Here is a 19205-nt window from a genome sequence, read left to right as displayed (position 1 = left end):
GGGGAACTCTTGTAGGACCGTTGGAAAACCTCCCTATTGTTTAACTTGTGGTAGCTGAGTGGAGGCCAAGAGTGTGAAATGCTGTAATGACAGCAGAAGTTTGAATAGCCTAAAATATGAAACTATTTACATTTTTTGTTTGCTGCATAACATTACATGTGTTATTTCATAGTTTTTAGTCAAATGAGTATGTTTGACTGGTGAGGTGCTGTTTTTTTTTCTTTATAATTTTTAGTATAAAGTGATTGTTACTTGTGTTACACAGCAGCCGGCAACCTTTTGATTATGGGGACGCTTCCTTAACCACTAGGCCACCACAGCCCCGAGTTCTAGTCTGCTACGCTGCACAACTTTTTGATGGTTGTGAAAACTCTTTGTGTTTTTAGATAAAAGTGCAACTTTTTTCACATCTGTTTGCCACCTCACATTTGTCAGATGGTCAGTAAAAGGGCTGACAGCGTGTTAACAATGTGTAGGTTCTTAACAGTGCTTTACCATGTGTGCAGATCTTTGCTCTTTGCGTTGTAAATGACCCAGTAATATATGTAGTATATATAGTTGATTTAGTATATATTTGCACATGGTTGCCTAAGAAACCCGCATCAAATGTATTATAATAAAATATAACGTTGTTTCCTTGTGATCTTCATTGGAGTAATTTAGCTCTTTAAGTAGGATTTAGGGTGGTAACAGCCTAGTGTGTAACACAATCTAGATTAAGACTAGTCCTAGTCTACAGGTCTACAAGAGAACTTAAATCTAGTCTAATCTATTTTTTAAAAAAGGACTAGGGGAAAGAAGGACCTATTGAGTGTTGGCTTGAAAAAGTCCCGGATTGGTTGTATGACGTCAATATGAACGTGTGGCTATATTTTCTACCAGCAGATGTCGCCCTTGAACCATGAAGAAAAGTGGCCTGTACGACATTTACGTTGTGTAACCGGAATTGAAATCGTTTCATTTACATTTACATTTACGGCATTTATCAGACGCCCTTATCAATCAGTAGTTACAGGGACAGTCCTCCTGGAGCAACTTAGGGTTAAGTGTCTTGCTCAGGGACACAATGGTAGTAAGTGGCGTTTGAACCTGGGTCTTCTGGTTCATAGGCGAGTGTGTTACCCACTAGGCTACTACCACCCAGTTTCGCCTCTCAAATACACGAATTGCCGTTTAAACCACGACAAGAACCTGATATGTCTCATATAACACACTGGGTGTGTGTTTTACTGAAACGAGGTTCCCAAAAAGATCCTGTCTACCGGCCGTGTAACTTTTCCCATTCATTTTCAATGGTAATTAACAGTACGGATGTAATATATTTCCGGCACTACGAGTGTTGGCGCTGTTTTGATTTTTTTGTCAGGACGAACAGTTTGGAGGTACCAACTTTGCTCTGATCGAATGGAAAGGACAGCTCTGCGCGTTATATTAAGCACCTGGCTAAGAAGAAGAACACCAGGTCTTCACTGAACACAAGTGAGGAGAGGCTCCAGGAGACCCCTGGGGCAGCATCTTACTACAGGAGGTGAGACGGTCAACGTTACGGTCATTACCTTGCCACCAGCAGAATTTAACCCTCCCGCCAGGAGTCCCCCAGTGCCAGAACCATCTCTGACAAAGGAGGATGTACAAAGGATGGTGAAGGAAATTGTGGAGAAGCAGCAGGCCCTACAACAGCAACAACAAAATAAGACCACAAGGAATTATCTTGCATGTGGCCAGCCAAAATCCCGCTTTCTTGCAGATGGCTTTTTAATCCGTCAGTGGAAGTTAAATACTTCTGCTGCTCTCAGAAGGTGTTCCACATCTATGCAGCTGAGGGTCTCACTGATCCCAGAATGAGCTTCCAGGACTTTACTGCTACTCCTTTCTTCCAGCAGGAGCTAGAAGGGTCAAAAGTATCCCACTGGACGTCTGTGTAGATTCTGCCACTCACCACTGGAGCAGGGCCCTAACAGCCTCCATATACATACATACTGGTTTGGCTGGTGTTGCGGGGGGGTTAGCACATTACCACTTCAGCTAGAGTGTTATTCATGTAATTCCACGTAAATTCTGCATACTTTCACACCTCATCATGACATATTTTTAACATGACATATTTTGTCATTTGAGTAACCCATGCAAATAAATATTTGCATACATATACACTTTAATGTTTCTATGTTTCCTAGACATCTGTAGTAATGTGTACTTAAAGCAATAAAGAGCAATTTACAGTGTCCTTAACGTGTTTAAAGTGTCCTGTGTTTTTTCTCTATAGTTGATACCATGTTATAAATAAAGTTTTAACATTTCATTATGCAGTTTAAATTGAGTTTAAACAGCTGTGTCATAAGACTGTAATATGTCGGTTCTGTGAATTTGAAATGTAACAATTCTTCTGGGAAGAAAAAATTAAAGACACTTTGACAAACATTTGAAAAAAAAATTAATAACTAATTAAAGTAACCAAATAATTACTTATGAATGATTATTAAGTTGGAGTAGGCTTTTACATTAAATACAACTGATACAAAGCTAATGTTAAATGTACAATATTTGCAAATAATTGTAAAACCCTACAATTTAAGTTATAGCACACATTTGATAAATTCTCATTGGGAATGAGATCCTTGCCCTCTGAGAAACTACTAGATCGTAAAACTCAAATCCTATTGGCTGTCTTTTGCATCCTATTGGCTAGTTGTGGTAGTAGCCTAGTGGGTAACACACTCGCCTAAGACACTTAACCCTAAATTGCTCCAGGGAGACGGTCCCTGTAACTACTGATTGTAAGTCGCTCTGGATAAGGGCGTCTGATAAATGCTGTAAATGTAAATGTAGTTGTCTGTTATGACGTACGGGCCATGGACTTTTGTGTTGAATCTTATGCCAAACACAATTGTCAATCAGTCAACTAACCGCAGTTGTGTTGGTGAAATGACACGATTGCGTTTTTAAAAGGTGGTAACAAATGAAACTCACACACAAAGTTGTGTATTATGGTTGTTGCTTTGTGTTAAATGTAATTACGTAATTATGTAGTCTATAGGATGGTGTTGATCAGCGTAACTTCCAGATTCGTAACAGTATGGAAGACCGAGGGGTGTAGTGGGGTCTTCTGTCCGCTAGGGGCGCCTGTTCGCACGCAGCTCCCCATATCAAAGTAAATTGAGACAGGCAGCGAAAGGGTCTAATTAATTTATCAGATCATAATCAAAGTCTCCCAAAGAATGTTACGTACCTTACTGCTGGCAAACATGCTCATGCGATTAGGAGGGAGATGTGTAATGCAGCAGAAATTGGTTTAGTATCAACTGAAAATGTCGGCACTCCGACGCAAAATCAAATTTTTTCGCCGCTGGAAAAAAAAAGAGGGAGAAGGAAAAAACTAATTAGGTCGGGCCTATTTAAAAAGGTTATCGCCGGCGCCTCGTATAATAATCCCATTACTGGCTGCTGGTGGCCGCGTATAAAAACTTTTCACCCGTATTAGGACGCGAGAGAGCGGCTTCGGGACGCGAGAGGACAGTTCGCCGGAGCGCCTGCTGTAAGTACACCATTTCTCACCGATTTGGAACCGTGCGACGGAGAACACACACGGTTCTAAACGTGACTGACGTTCTCGGAAGACGTTCTGACCTGATGGAGCTTTTTTTTTTTTTCATATGTTCCGCAATCCAGTTTCTTTGATTATTTAGCACTTTTTTTTTTTTTTACCACATAATGATTGTCCCTTGTCACCATTTTCTCTTTTTTTGTTGTTCGACGGCGTCTATATTTTAAACGTGTTGTTCTTGAAGGGAGAAAAGCAGAGGGGATAAGAAACTTCACCTGAAGCAAAGTGTGTGTGTGTGTGTGTGTATATATATATATATATATACTTACCCTGCAAAAATCTGTTATATACTTTTAATAATAATATTAATAATAATAAATACAATACTTTGCGTTCATTAACATTATGGTAATGTTAATTACATTTTGGTAGTATTTATAGAATTAGTTAAATTACCTTTCAATAGATTGAACAAAAACAATATTAGCAATATATGCAATTGTTGAATAATTAAAAGAATAACCAGGTGTAATATCTGGCAGCTGCTTGGCTCCGCGGATATTGTTTCCATAACGCGACATTGTCGGAAAGCTCGTATGAAATCTGCGTATGAAAGGGCGCGTAATGGCGCCCGGGGGCGCTGACAGTTATGATGCATGACGCGCAGGGAGGCGCCTTCTATACGTACAGTGGCGCGTCCCGACACGCCGAGCTCGGCAGGTGGCACTGTGATGTACACGGGCACGTGGGGACACACATACACACACACACACACACACACACACTCACACACATGCTCACAAACACACACACACACACAAACAGACACACACTCACACACACAAACACGCACACACATGCTCACAAATACACACACACACACAAACAGACACACACTCACACACACAAACACGCACACACACATGCTCACAAACACACGCACACACGCAAACACATAAACACACAAAGAAACGCACTCGAAAAAAACACTCACAAACAAGCGCACAAACACATGCACACTCACACAAACACATAAACACACAAATAAACACACGCGCAAACACACACACTCACAAACGCACATTAACACACACGCACAAACACACACTCACACAAATACATAAACACACACTAACACACGCACAAACACACACACCGACACGCAGACACACAAACATGCGCACAAACACATGCACACACACACACAAAACACACTAACACACACAAACATGCACACAAACACACCCAAACAAACACCACGCATGCATGCAGGCATACAGACGGGCAGGTGTTTGTCTTCCTTTGACTCGGATCCAGGTCCTGCTGCGTTTAGCTGCTCTCTTGTTGTAACGCCCTGTAAAAGTACACAACAGACTTTGGCAGTAAGATTTCTAATAATTCATCAGTGGTTTATAGTTCTGAATGAATAAAGGGGTTTAATGCACATTTATAGTTAAATGTACCCTTATCAACTTGGCCCCAATAGTTTTATCCATGGTTTAGAATTGAGATTACTCCCTGGTCCACTGGTCCAATTTGAATATAAAGGCACTAATGGCCGGGCTTGTGTGCAGCAGGATGCAGGCGCCTGTCCGCTGCCTTTTTTTCCCCTGCCCAGTGCAGCTTGGGTCCGGGGTAATTCAATTCCCGGCCCTGATTTGATTATGTGTGCTGCCTGCTGCCGTGGTGGAGGCCACGCCGCCTTCCACTCCAGACCACTTAACTCAGGGCCCTGAAGCAGCTACTGGAGAGATGATCTGACCAAAGATCACACAAACCTTTACAGACCTTCACAGAAAAAAATATCATCTAAAATTTGGCCACCTCAGATAAAGACTAGAGTAGAAGTCGATATTTGAAATGATTTGAAACATCTTACCGTTCAAAGTCCCTCTAATCTCTTCTTGATTTGAGGGTTTGAGAGCTCCACAGCCATCAAGATGAACAGGTGTGGAGATGCTCAGGGAGCGGAGTAGTCTATTTCACAATTTATACAATACCCACGGCCTCGAGTCTATATAAAAGTCATTGTTTCAGATGAATATGAGAACTTTTGCTTCCATTCAATTCCGATTCACTGGCCCCAGTAATCTCATCACACATCCCTCAACAGGGCCTTCAAGTGGGTTGTTGGTAGTCGCCTGGTTGCCTTCCTCTTTATTGTTCTTCTCTTGCTACGGAAAGAAAATCGGATTTGGGAGGCAGCAATATTCAATGTTCGGCCCTGTACGGAAAACCAGTTTGTGTTTGAGACCATCAGTATATCTTGTAACCAAGAAAAGTGAAACATAATAAAAATAAAAAATACAAGAACAAGACCCGAGTTAGTAAAGTGCAACTCAAGCACTTATCAAATTTGGGAAGAGGGTTTGAGTGAAAGGAGGAAATGATAAGAGATGTTTTTTATCTTAGTATAAAAATACAAAATTACAGGATGTAAAATGCTTATGCTTAAATTCTCAATTTATTCCCGTAATTTTTTTTTTCCAATAAATTAACAAAGACCGTGCATGCTGTATTTCAACGTTGCCACATTATATTTTAACTGGTTATAATAACCTCTGGAAAATATTGCAGATGAGAAGCTCTCGTAACTCATACTATGGTGGGTCTCACAAACCTTTGTGGGGTTAAACACGCACTTTTACTTCTCAAACCACCTGCTCCTCCACCCGCTCTTCACTTCACACCATCAATCTTGCTGTGACACCGGGGCTAAAAGCTTTCTGACTGGGTTATAATAATGGGGTAGTGAGGGTTCAGGGCCATGGCGGATTGTCCAGGATTGACCTCTGACTGCGTAGGTCAGATCTATCTATCTATCTATCTATCTATCTATCTATATATCTATCTATCTATCTATCTATCTATCTATCTATCTATCTATCTATCTATCTATCTATCTCTCTGTCTGTCTGCCTATCTGTCTGCCTGTCTGTCTGTCTATCAATCTTTCAATCAATCTATCTACCTGTCTGCCTGTCTGTCTGTCTGTCCAGCCACCATTTCTTATTTATTCATAAATTTTCTGGGCATAAACATGGAATTAATTCAACAGTGTACACATTACTAGATGCTTAATACTTTCACAGATAGTTTTTCCCTCCCTCCTCCTTGCTATTGCCTCTCTATCCCTGTGTTTTTTTTTTCAGCCTACATCAACTTCCTTTTTCCATTGGCTGTAATGCGATTAGTGCTGAGCTAATGGATCACACTCTTTAATGATCGGCGCGAGAGAGGGAGCAGGGACGTGGGAGAGGAGAGGCTTGTCTCTGGAGGGGATGGGGCCAGGTGCACCCATCCTCCAAATCGAGTTATGCGCTGAGATGTCACATCCAATTCCTCCAAATTAATGCGAGCGCTTGCAGTGTCTGCTGCGGGTCTCGGAACAAAGGTCACCACAGCGGCACGATGACATCGGAGTGGTCCAATCACAGCCCGGACTCAAAGTATGGCAACAGCAGGGAAAACAATAGAAGGTTTGTGTGCAAGAAGCACATGGGGGGAAATATACGCGCTGATCCAAAAATCATCTGTAATAACATGGCCACGGTCAGAGCAATCAGCAGGTGATGGAGGTGTTCGAGGAACCAGTGGAGAAGAGTGACAGTGTTATGGGTTCGGTATCAAAAACCAGGGTCAAAGGGGGACCTGTATGTGGGTGTGTTACCTTTTTTAGAGAAAGGACATTGGCAAAAGTCTCTGTTTTTTTTTTCATTAAAATATATGCCAAACGGGGACCTGTATGTATGTGTGTTACCTTTTTAACAGAGAAAGGACATTAGCAAAAGTCTCTTTGTTTTTTAATTTAAATATATGCCAATCGGGGACCTATATGTGTGTATTATCTTTTTAACAGAGAAAGGACATTGGCAAAAGTCTCTTTGTTTTTTTATTTAAATATATGCCAAACGGCGACCTGTATGTGTGTGTTTCCCATTTTTAACAGAGAAAGGACTTTGGCGAAAGTTTCTTTATTTTTTCATTTAAATATATGCCACGACCAAAGTTTGTTGCACTTGGTTCTGATGTCAAGAGAGTTCAAATGACGGTAGCAACAATAAAACAGTAAGCAATAGATATTAAAAATCAGGGTTATTCCAAATAAACAGTGCAATAAATTGCAGACTAATAATAATTTAAATGAATCTTAGAAAATATGTTTTTTTACATCCAGAGTCAATTTCTAATTGCTTAGGGAATGAAGCTGGCCGCCCTGCATCAGGAGCTGCTGGTGTGGACACGTGGGGTTTCATTTCATCTGCAAAATATTCTTAAACTGGAAATATCTAGATGTGTTACTGGGATTTAGGTGGATTAAATTTCGAACTGTCTCGAAATGTAAAGTAAAAGTGTCCTGTTTTATACATACGACGACACAAATCCGCTTAATCACTGCGGCCAAAGAAATTAGTTCTATTCATATGACTATATTGCCTCTATTATTAGGAATGATGCATATGAAAACGGGACATTTACATTTAGGCAGATGTCTTAGTGCAACGCAGCCCGTGAATAATCCAATTTTTATCATTGTTGCTGAAGTTTATGATGGATGTGCGCGTGAATAACGCGACGTGGTCTCCGCTCGCGGCGCACAATGGCGAGCCCTCATTACCATGAGGACGCACTCGATCACACGCCACCCGCCACAGGACAAAACGACACCGCGCGGGTTGGTCACTGTCACCCGTCCCGCCGGTGCCCCCGGGCCGGCCAGGCGTCCTTAAACGGAGAGACGGATGTCGGCGTAATAACGTGACCCTGACGTTGCCATCAGCCACCAGCCAAATCGCATTTCGCGACGTACCCCGGGGGGGCTTGGCACGGTTCGGGGAAATGGGAATGGCCGAATGACATTAAGACTGTTATGTCTTTTTCTTATAAAGAGTCGCGTGATCGTATTTTATTACTCATCCTATACTACATTTTGTTTGGATTTTATTGTAGCTGATATTTTTGGATTGATTTTTGTAATTATTATTATTGTTATTTGTAACGAGGAGTTAGTTCATTTTAAACGTTTATTGAAGTTTATTTTATTGTTTGGGAGTCCCCGTTCCTTCTAGTGCATTTTGTCGTGTTAAATCGTTAGATAAAGTTCGAATTAAATGTAATCTGGCGTGTTTTACCTTATAATGCGTGTCGTGTAAACAGCAAAAGGATTCGAAGTGCGTTCACTCCTGATGTCTCGGTGTTGGTTCTTTTCCATTCGATTCTTTTATTTCAGACGCAAACCATGACGCGCAAACTCGTTTCCAGTCGTAATGAAATTAGCCTCCTGGTCTCCGAGGAAGGAACTTAATAGGTTTGTTCCACGTGGAGGGAGGGCGCACTTACCTAAACACACACACACACACACACACACACACACACACACACACGCTCGTAAAGAACTAGGAACTGAGCCTCCGTACGACCCATTTCGATGTCTCCCTAAAGAAAAATGACGCAATTTGCTCATGTGCAGTGATTCCTGTGAAGTACATCAGACTTTCCACTGGATTCGCGAAAAAACAGGGCTGCCCAAGGTTTAAAAAAAAAAAAAAACATCTTCTGTTAACATACAAGCACCTCGTTGCCAGTTTCCAGTCCTGGAGTTATGCGTCCAGTATATTGAAAATCCAGAAATAAATGGCTTTATAATGAAGAGATCTTTATTACTGTAATTGTTTTTGAATTTATACATAGATATGCACACATGTGTTTGAATCCCATGTTATTCCCGGCACGTCGGCGTGTTGGACCCGGGCGTCCGGAGAGACGGGGAAGGATGGGGTGGGGGAGGCGGGGACGCAGGTAAAAATTGCACCGCGGCTGAACGATGAGTTAAAAGGCTTAAGAGCTCGCGCGGAATTCGATCAGGGAGAATCGTCACCCAGCTCTCATTATTTATAAGCGCCCTGATCGAATTATTGCGGGCCGGGCGCGGAGATGGAGGAGAGGAAGAGCAGCGGTGTGGAGAGGAGGAAGGCGGCGGGCGGGTGGAGAGATGGAGAGAGCGATTGCGTAATGGCGCGCGCAGTATTCAGGAGGCCTTAATTAGAGTCTCGCGAGGGGGGTGTAGGGTGGGGGGACGCGCGTGTGCCCCCCCTCCCCCCCTCCTGGCGACTGCGGGCCGCGACGCACCGATGACTTATTGTCCTGAAGAAAAAAAAAAGACCAAGACCAAGACCCACCGCCTCGCGCCATTGTCCTACGGAGCGTCCACGCAGTCCCGGGTTCGCGCGAGAGCTCGGGGACACGCGGGGGTCTCCAGACAAAAAGCAGCTCGGCCGTCCAGCAGCGGGCCAGTCAGGGGGAGGCGGCGAGCCGCTGCGCATCTCTCCACTCCACTCCACTCCACTCCGTCTCCAGACGCGATCCGGTCGCCTCCTCGCTCCTGCTTCTCCCCTCGTTCCGATGTATAAGATGGAGTACTCCTACCTGAACTCCTCCGCCTACGAGTCCTGCATGGCCGGGATGGACACGTCCAGTCTCGCCTCAGCCTACGCCGACTTCAGCTCCTGCAACCAGGCCGGCGGCTTCCAGTACAACCCGATCCGCAGCACGTTCGGGGCCACGGCCGGGTGTCCCCCCCTGACGCCGGCCACCTGCAGCCTGGGCCCGCTGCGGGACCACCAGAGCAGCGCGTACTCCGCAGGTGACGCGCCTTTCAGGATCCGAATTTGCTGCGGCGCGGGAATAATTGGGTTACGAACCAACCGGCGAACCGACGGGATAATTTATTTACGCGGCGGCGAGGGAACTAATTAAATAAACGAAAGACCAAAGCTGATTACCGGGACCGATCCCGAACCGGAACCGCGCACCGTACCTTCCGTTCTACACCGCGCGGTATCCATCCGACGAATTTACAGAATAATGCGACTAAATGAGATTAATGATTGGCCAAAAAAGCATGTTAACGAGCTCTAGAGGCTTTTTCCAGAAGCTGTGCGGTTGTCCCCCCCAAGTCCCAAGCAGCAGCTTCCAGAATGAACTTGAATAAATCCTGTTCCTTTTCTTTCTTCCTTCGTTCCTTTTTGGAAATATGCGCTGGGCTCGAGGCTACAGCGATTTCGCCGCTTTAAAAACCGAACGCTTGAACATCCAAACGAACGCAATAATAATAATAACAACGATACGCAATGATTCAGAGCATTAATATTCTGTCCGCCACCGTAACGATGTCTGCGTATTTTTTGGGCGTCCAGTTCCGTACAAGCTGTTCACGGACCACGGCGGCCTGAACGAGAAGCGGAAGCAGCGGCGCATCAGGACCACGTTCACCAGCGCGCAGCTGAAGGAGCTGGAGCGCGTCTTCGCCGAGACGCACTACCCCGACATCTACACCCGAGAGGAGCTGGCGCTCAAGATCGACCTGACGGAGGCGCGCGTGCAGGTGCGGTCCCGTCACGACGCGCAGCTTCGTTAGAAGAGGGCAAAAACGGGGGGGAAATACGTTTGGAGACACTCGGGGTTAAGTGTCTTGCTCAGGGACACGATGGTAGTAAGTGGGGTTTGAACCTGGGTCTTCTGGTTCATAGGCGCGTGTGTTACCCACTAGGCTACTACCACTATAAAATCTATTTTTCTTATTTATTATTATTAAAATAAATGCTAATATGTCCATGACAAAAAAAACGACACACGACAAAAAATAATTATCTGATTAATGGTTAATATTTTTTTTAGGAAAGCTGTATAACACGGGCCTAAAACGCCGAGTCGTGCCGAGTAAAGAAAACGACGGTAAATAATGAAGAAGCTGAATCTTCCCTGACCCGCACCGGTCAGCAGCTACATAACTGAATGTTACTACATTTACATTTACAGTATTTATCAGACGCCCTTATCCAGAGCGACTTACAATCAGTAGTTACAGGGACAGTCCCCTCCTGGAGACACTCAGGGTTAAGTGTCTTGCTCAGGGACACAATGGTAGTAAGTGGGATTTGAACCTGGGTCTTCTGGTTCATAGGCGAGTGTGTTACCCACTAGGCTACTACCACTATAAAAATCTATTTTTCTTATTTATTATTATTAGATAAGATGAGGTACAATTGTGCAAATGCTAATATGTCCATGACAAAAAAAAACGACACACGACAAAAAAATAATCTGATTAGTGGTTAATAATTTTTTTAGTAGCTGCTGTATAACACGGGCCTAAAACGTCGAAAACGTAACCGAAATACTTAACCGAATGTTACTAAAATCTCTGTATTTTTTTAAAGGTTTGGTTCCAAAACCGACGCGCGAAATTCCGCAAGCAAGAGCGCGCGGCCGCCGCGGCCGCCGCCGCCACGAAGAACGGACCTTCGGGGAAGAAATCGGACTCTCGCGACGAAGACAGCAAAGAGCCTAAAGTCCCGGACCCGGACAGCACGGGGGGACCCGGTCCGATCCCCAACCCCACGCCCGGCTGTGGCGCACTGAGCCCGTCCGCGGCGGGGAGCGGCCACGCGGAGCCCGTGAAAAGCACGCCCGGCGGCGGCCTGGGGGGCGTCGAGTCCGCGCAAGGCTGGGCGTCGCCGGCGGGCGCGGTCCCGCCTTTACCGGACTCTCTCGGGGGACCTTTCGCCAGCGTGCTGTCCTCGCTGCAAAGACAGAACGCGAACAAGCCTCCGATGCTGAAGAACGGCATGTTCTGACACGGTTCAGGCCGACGCGCCCCGCAGCGGTCTCCAAGTGGCGCCGCACCTTTCCAAAGCGCGCACGGAACGACGCGGGCGTTCACGGCGCCCCGATCGCGTTCCATCGTCACAGATTACGTATTTTAGTCGCTACTGCTGCGGTGTGGAGGACGCAAAGCCGCAGAAGAGAGGAAGCGACATTCATTTTAATTCATGGACTCGGCGGCAGCAAGAACCATCGCACAAATTTGAATGATCTTAACTTGAAATGTTTTTTTTATTCGAACATCTCTGCCCTTCTCGCTTCTGATTGGCAGGTACGTCCAGTCGTATTTAAACATACTAGGAATTTACCAGAAAGCTATTCCAACGATGTTATTAATTTGGTATTTATAATAATTAGCACGTGTTAAAAAAATACAAACGGTACAATTTTGTGTCATATTAAGCGTCAGTTAGTGTTTCTAGTCACTAGGATATTTATTATAATTTATTTGGCATGTAATTTATTTTTATAGGCAAAAGTCGTGTGGTATATTTCTTCTTTTTGATAAAACTATTTAAGAATAGGTAATATAATTGAAAAGGTTTTTTTTCCTGAATGTGCGTAATGACTTTTGAGGAATAAAAAGGGCGTATAATAGAATCACGGTGGGACCAGTCGATAGCATCAAGTGAACGATGTCACATTTGCATTAAAATAAAAAAAGGGGGGGGGGAAATTACATATATTGAATTGAATTGGATTTACCGGATATGAACAGAATAAAGAACACAAGCAGCATTTCAAACGTTTTATTTTATAAACGTACACTTGCTATAAAAGCCATTGCATAACATCCCTTTCTTCTACCGATGCTATTAACACCTTTTTTTCAATCAGAGATTACAATAAATACAGAGCATAAACATGTCATCCTTGTTTATGGAGTCTCGAGTCTTCTTCCATCTGAAACATTTCCTCTCGTCTACACACCTACGACTCTAAACCAAAACATGAAAAGGGTGGAACGCCAGGAGAGACCTAGAGCAGGTGAATCTACCAAACCAGAAGGTGTGCAAAGGAGACAGCATCTTAAAAAAAAAAAAAAAACACTCACACACATGTAGGCATGTTGTGTTCCCAAAGGACAGACAACAGTAGAAATATAGAGTTGTGCTCTGTGCATATGACTACTGTACTGGAAGCGCATCCCGGGGAATTTGGTTTCATTTTTTTTATTATTATTTTTTGAAGCTACCATATTTGACATTCGGATTTCAGTTGTGCAAAAGTCCCATTAAATGCCAAATACACCGTAAGGCGATCGAGATGGTCTTTTGGGTATTTTCAGCCTGTAAAGATCCATAAAGTGTGCAACCATCTGCGTTCATAAGGCACAAATCTGACGGGACATTCTTTCACTACAGAAAATCTGGGACCAATAAAAATGTACATAAAACCAAATGGCCATGTCTTCATTGCAAATTAACACTTTCAAAACAAGACTGTTAACCATGCATTATACATTGGAAAATAAGTTATTATCTATTAAACATAAACACATAAATGGGGAAAAAAACAAATCAAACAGAACAGGAAAAAAAGTTTAATGCACAATTTTCTATATAAACAAGCAATGTCACATGCACCGTGTTGTTGGTTTCATGCTTTACCACCAGGTAACATACAGAAACGTCTTTAATAAACTGTCTATTAAGGGTCTGAAATATATTAATGGGGAAAATAAAAGAAACACGAAATGCTTAACCTAATCCATAACCACTGCAGCGGAGGACACCAATGTGATTGCAAAGCAATAAAAGACGTTACCTTATGCAAGAAAGCTCTCTGCATTTACCGAAATAAGTTTTTTTTTTTTTTTTTTTTAAATGATTAAGGCATAAAAACGTCACACAGTGCGCAGATCAGAAAATAACTCTTGACTTTGAGGGGTCCAGAATAAAGACAGAGCTGTTTTCTTTTGTCCACGAATTATATTCTGTGCTGAGCAAAAAGGCAAAAAAAGCCACCGATATTAAGGTGCACCACAAATTGTAGCCATTTTGTGAATGTACATGGTGTTTATACTTCATAGTATAATAAAACAAATGCCCCCCCCCCCCCCCCCCCCCCCCAACCCCCTATACCAGACGAAAGAAGCGTTAACCTATTTAAACTGCAAGCTCGGGCTAGTGTGTAATTACAGGGATATACAGTCATAACTGTAGTGCAGTTTTATTGCGTTATGACAGCATGTAGAACCAGAAGGTTATTTTACACGTACAAAAATAAAGAGGTGTTATACATTATATCTCTGAGAAAGAAAGACTCCATAAAGAGACACTCCATTTGCAATTCTAGTCCTAAAAATGGGTGGGCATGATTCGCAAGGTTAAATTAAACTCGAAAGAGGACTGCGTCGTTAAACATTATTCTGTTCCAAATGAGCTGGGTAACTGGCGTGACTCTGAAGATCGTCAGGGCTTCAGTGGTTATGGTGTCGATTCCATTATGGTCCACAGCGTGGATCAAACATGTCACAAGGTAGTGGGCTGACCGGCAGCTAAGCGGATCGAAAACAAATCTATTAGCCAACAGTGACTTCATATAAACAGTAAAACTACAGAAATGTATGGAAAACGTATCAATGAATCATCTCACCACGAGATTTAACATAGCAGTCATGGCAATTAAGGAGGCCGCTGCGAATCCTGACATCGGTCCCTGTGCTTGTATCTCCGAGCTGCCCTTTACACACACCACACTGAACATCCCAGAATAAAATGTTGAAGGAGAGGGAAAAAAATACACTTTTCACTAGTGTTAATGTTAATGTCATACCTTGAAGCACTGGATGTGGAAATACAGGCCTAGGCTTTCGATGACCATGGCCGCTCCTTTACCAAGCGGCTGGGCACAACTAGAGCAGAGCTTCTTTCCACTAACTGACCTGTAGAGGGAGACAAATCCGGACAGAAAAATAACAGCAAACAGTTAAAAATGATCAGACATGCCTGGCGTCGACTCTGAAGTTGCACAGGCGCTGTCCAAAACAGCCAAATATCTGGAACATGTGCATGCAGGTCACTGGCTGCCAATGGGCTGCATGTAAGCCAGCCAAATGTTAAAAAGAAATGTAGCTAGGTACCATGATGGCATGGTGAAGATGAAGATGTGCCTCTAGACAATTAAAAGGACTCACCTGTATGTCATTTAGACAGCGATTATCAAAGGTCTTCACTGATTGGTCAGTATATTTCCGTGCACAGTTTAGTTGTGCCACGGTTATAGAGCAACTAGACGAGGGGTCGGCAACCTTTAACACTCAAAGTGTCATTTGGGCCACAAAAGAGAAAGCACCAGGAGCTGCAAATTCTTTTTGACATGTGAAATGAAGACAACACTGGATATATATTTTTTTACTTTTATGCTAAGTGTAAAACAACTAGAGTGTTGCTTGTGACATCTTTGGCGGGCTTATACAAGTACATGCATATGCGGCTGTGAGGAGCCGTGCATTCGCGAACCCTGAAGAGCTGGCTTTGGCCTGAGTGCAGTTGGAAGTGGGTAGTAACAGTTTATCACAATGTTGTAATACTTGAGCGTGAAGAGCGGCTGGCACATAAGCTCATGGGGGGGGTCAAACAGGCTCAAAACCAGTGTAATAGTCCAAAAAACGCAAGTAGCGTAGCGGGTGCCTTCTTCTGGGTCACAGGTCTCATGGAAATCATGACAGTGGCATTTGTTACGCAAATTAAACACATTGCATTTTAGTATTGAAATAGTGTTTAAAAATATAATACAATTAAATTATTATTATCTTCCAAAGCCACAGGCAGACGCAGTATAAGGATGAAAGCGCTGTGGGTTGCCGACATCTGAACTAGACATTTTGAGCACAGCACACAAGCAAGGGAGGCTAATCACGAGTCAACTACGATGGGTGGAGATTTGGTCTGCTTTTCAGCTCTGTACATTTTGAAAAGTAGATTACATTATATTATCAATTGTGGTTATGGTGGCATCTGATGGCACAAGACGCAGCCTTTTCTGTCACTTCCGAGTCAAAGCCCTATAAAAGCATGCGCACCCAAGACCTATGTCAGTTCCTGCAAGATACCTGCAGGAGTCCAGTTTTAGCCAGACTAACTTAATAATTGAATTGATGTATCCAAACTCACTGTCAGATTTTGATTATACAGAAGCTGAAATGAAGATGCATCCTTTCAACCTTAAAAACAATTTACATTACAAAAAACACATCACATCAATGTAAATGGAAGTATACCTGCTCGGGCTCGGAGGCTGTGTGTCAGGTGAGGATGAGGATGAAGTGGATGGATGTGTCCCTAAAATGTTCTCATAGGATCCTGACCTGGGAACAACAAGCCAATGCCACGTTCAACACAAGCATGCCCGCATGTGCCCACTTACCAGGGAAGAAGCACAGTCAGCAGTCACTATTCACAAGCAAGCGTGTGTGCAAGAGCAGGAGTGCAGCATACCTACACATTGTTTCCAACACACAGTGTATAGAAAGGGGAGAAATGGGGTTTTATGGGGAACAAACAACTGGTGTGATACACATTTAATTGTGCCTATCTTTCACCTGCACAAAGAAACACACTCACACAGACAGGCACACAAACCTTCTCATTCTTGTACTTGGGCTCTGGCCCTGTTGTGAGCTGAGGTTGCGGTCCAGGGATGCTGTCTTCTTCCACTCCTCGTTCTGAGGTTTGCTATGAGGGGGCGAGCTTTTCCATGTGCTATCTGCTACAGGAAACATCATACATGTCTAGAATAAAAATGCATTTAAATGTCTAATATGCAATATATGAACAGCATAGCTCACAAGACAAGGCTAACAATGCAGTAATGGTCATTTTCCACGTCAAGGTAAGTGGAGTAGTGTGAGAGGCAATAATACTTATTTATTCCCATTTGATTCCAAGTACAATACAGGCTACAAACGATTGCCACTATTGTCACATGACCATGAAGAGACTCCAGCAATCTAGACTGTTAGTTCCTACACTGTAAAAAATGATGAAATTTACTATATAAAACTGGCTGCTGTGGGTGCCAGAATTTCACCGTAAAATCTATGGTCAGGAATACAATTGATTAACAGTGCACTGTACTTAAAATCTTATGGTATAAAACTGGTAGATGTGGTATCCAGAACTTTAAAATTTGATGAGAAAGTGTTAGTGATTCGTGTACATTAGAAGATTAATATTTTCTTAAATAATTTTTTTTACCTTCTGTATTATACAGTATTTCACTATTAAAATCAGACCTGTTTTACAGTGTACTTTTTTACATACTGTTTGTGAAAATGTCATTCATTCTGCACAACACACAGTACCACAATGAAAAGCGTCCTCTGCTTTTAACCCATCGCCCTTGGTGAGCAGTGGGCAGCCATGAAAGGCGCCCAGGAAACAGTGTGTGGGGACGGTGCTTTGCTCAAGAGGACCTCAGTAGCACCTTGGCAGTTTGGGATTTGAACCCGATAGATATCTATCTTGTAACAACAGAATCTAGATATCTATCTTGTAACAACTCATTACCTTGGATGAACTGCAGCTGAGGGGTAGCAGACTCACTGGGGTCCATTGAAGGAGGGCTCCGGCCATTCTGCTGTGCAGGTGAGATATCTTCAGTTGGAGCAGGGCTTGGCAGGTCAGGGCTAAATAAACAGAAATGTGTGTGTCTTTAATCCTGACCTGATTCCTGGACATGCACATGTCCACATCCACTGATACATGCAAAGCCTCTGTATCAGTAAATATGGAGAATTTCCAAGGTGCTAAATATGTTCCATGAGAAGTGGTGCAATAATCCAGTCCAAAAGGAAAGAAATCATATACAGGGTGGGCCATTTATATGGATATGCCTTAATAAAATGGGAATGGTTGGTGACATTGAACACATTTTATAAGTGGTCAGAAACTTGTAAATATCTCATGAAAGTATAAAGTTATGTTAAAACCAAGCACAACATTGTTTTTCTTGTGAAATTACTAATAAATTTGATGTGTCACATGACCCTCTTCCAACAAAAGTTGGTTCCAATGGCTGACTTCGAAATGGCCACTATGGTCACCACCCATCTTGAAAAGTTTGCCCCTTCACATATATTAATGTGCCACATATCACCAACCATTCCCATTTTATTAAGGTGTATCCATATAAATGGCCCACCCTGTACATTGTAGGTTTTCTAACTTGTGTTTGATGGGTTAATCTATCCTATCTGAAACCAGCATTTGGATAGTATTGTGTGTTAATAAGTCTTTTACCTAGGAGTGTTTGCCACTCCATTGTGTGTGTCTGTCCGAATGTTGCCGTTTGGCTGTTCTACATGCTCCTGTTTTCTGTCCCAGTCAGCTGTTGCTAGGACGATGCTGTCTTGAGGGGAGGAAGGGGAGGAAAGATTGCCTGTCCCAGTAGATGTACGAGAGGTAAGTGGGGTCATCGTCTCTTCAAGAATCCGTTGCTCCTGCGGCCAATAGATTTCCAAGCAGATTACACATCATTCCACACCAAAGTTCTACTCTGGCTACAATTTACACAATTTCACCCAATTTTCACAGTGTCCAAAATGAACATTTCTGGCTTCAGGTGCAGACAGACGTGGCCCACCTCTTCATTGTGTCGTCTCTCCTCCTCCTCAACCTCCTTCTGTGCCTTCTCCCATTCCTGCTTCAGCTTTTCCTGTTCCTGCTGGTATTTCTCCTGCAAGCAGAAGGGTACTAAGGACGTTAGTAATTCTATTAGGAGATGTTAGAGAAAGGAGGCCTCAAAACTGGAAACATAGAAAGTTACTAGAAGAGCACAGAATGAAAAAGCAGACAGCATGGTTGTTTGTGTGACAAATACACGAGCAGACCCTGGATACTCATTTGTAAGGTATATTGCTGGCGACTAAGGTATATCGCTGGCGACTACCACTAGTAATACGAACACCACCTAACACTTAAATAGGAGCCTACCTTCTCTATCTTTTCACCTGTTAACTGCTAGAATAAAATCTGAAATTGTAGGCAGCTTA

General features: G+C 43.2%; 2 protein-coding genes across 11 annotated transcripts in view; one reads left to right on the top strand and one right to left on the bottom strand.

Annotated features, from left to right (window-relative positions):
- The first annotated feature begins 9369 nt into the window (after positions 1-9369).
- phox2ba (paired like homeobox 2Ba) lies at positions 9370-13076 on the top strand. Its single transcript, XM_028978569.1, has 3 exons — positions 9370-10187; positions 10741-10928; positions 11764-13076. The coding sequence occupies exons 1-3, from the start codon at positions 9947-9949 to the stop codon at positions 12178-12180; spliced, it is 846 nt and encodes a 281-aa protein (XP_028834402.1). The 5' UTR covers positions 9370-9946; the 3' UTR covers positions 12181-13076.
- Positions 13077-14290: 1214 nt separating this feature from the next.
- Positions 14291-19205, bottom strand: part of LOC114788017 (LIM and calponin homology domains-containing protein 1-like) — a 37183-nt gene continuing 32268 nt past the window's right edge. For 8 of the 10 annotated variants that reach the window (XM_028976098.1, XM_028976103.1, XM_028976104.1 and 5 more), the window contains 8 exons: positions 18797-18889; positions 18454-18653; positions 17722-17840; positions 16795-16921; positions 16434-16520; positions 14987-15095; positions 14807-14909; positions 14291-14708 (listed from right to left, as the gene is read on the bottom strand). In XM_028976098.1, coding sequence (XP_028831931.1) covers positions 14683-14708; positions 14807-14909; positions 14987-15095; positions 16434-16520; positions 16795-16921; positions 17722-17840; positions 18454-18653; positions 18797-18889 — 864 coding nt within the window. In that variant the 3' untranslated portion in view covers positions 14291-14682. The remainder of the gene's footprint in view (positions 14709-14806; positions 14910-14986; positions 15096-16433; positions 16521-16794; positions 16922-17721; positions 17841-18453; positions 18654-18796; positions 18890-19205) is intronic. The other 2 variants (XM_028976099.1, XM_028976102.1) reach the window with 2 other exon arrangements.

This window comes from Denticeps clupeoides, chromosome 4, assembly GCF_900700375.1.
Source record: "Denticeps clupeoides chromosome 4, fDenClu1.1, whole genome shotgun sequence".
Lineage (NCBI taxonomy): Eukaryota > Metazoa > Chordata > Actinopteri > Clupeiformes > Denticipitidae > Denticeps > Denticeps clupeoides.
The sequence above is the reverse complement of the archived record's forward strand: the minus strand, read 5'-3'. Positions and strand labels throughout refer to the sequence as shown.

Bases quoted from the DNA above. Each gene is read 5' to 3' on its own strand.
- phox2ba (XM_028978569.1), top strand. From the start codon at position 9,947: ATGTATAAGATGGAGTACTCCTACCTGAACTCCTCCGCCTACGAGTCC. The intron at 10,188-10,740 runs GTGACGCGCCTT...TTGGGCGTCCAG, and splicing joins GAGCAGCGCGTACTCCGCAG to TTCCGTACAAGCTGTTCACG. The intron at 10,929-11,763 runs GTGCGGTCCCGT...ATTTTTTTAAAG, and splicing joins TGACGGAGGCGCGCGTGCAG to GTTTGGTTCCAAAACCGACG.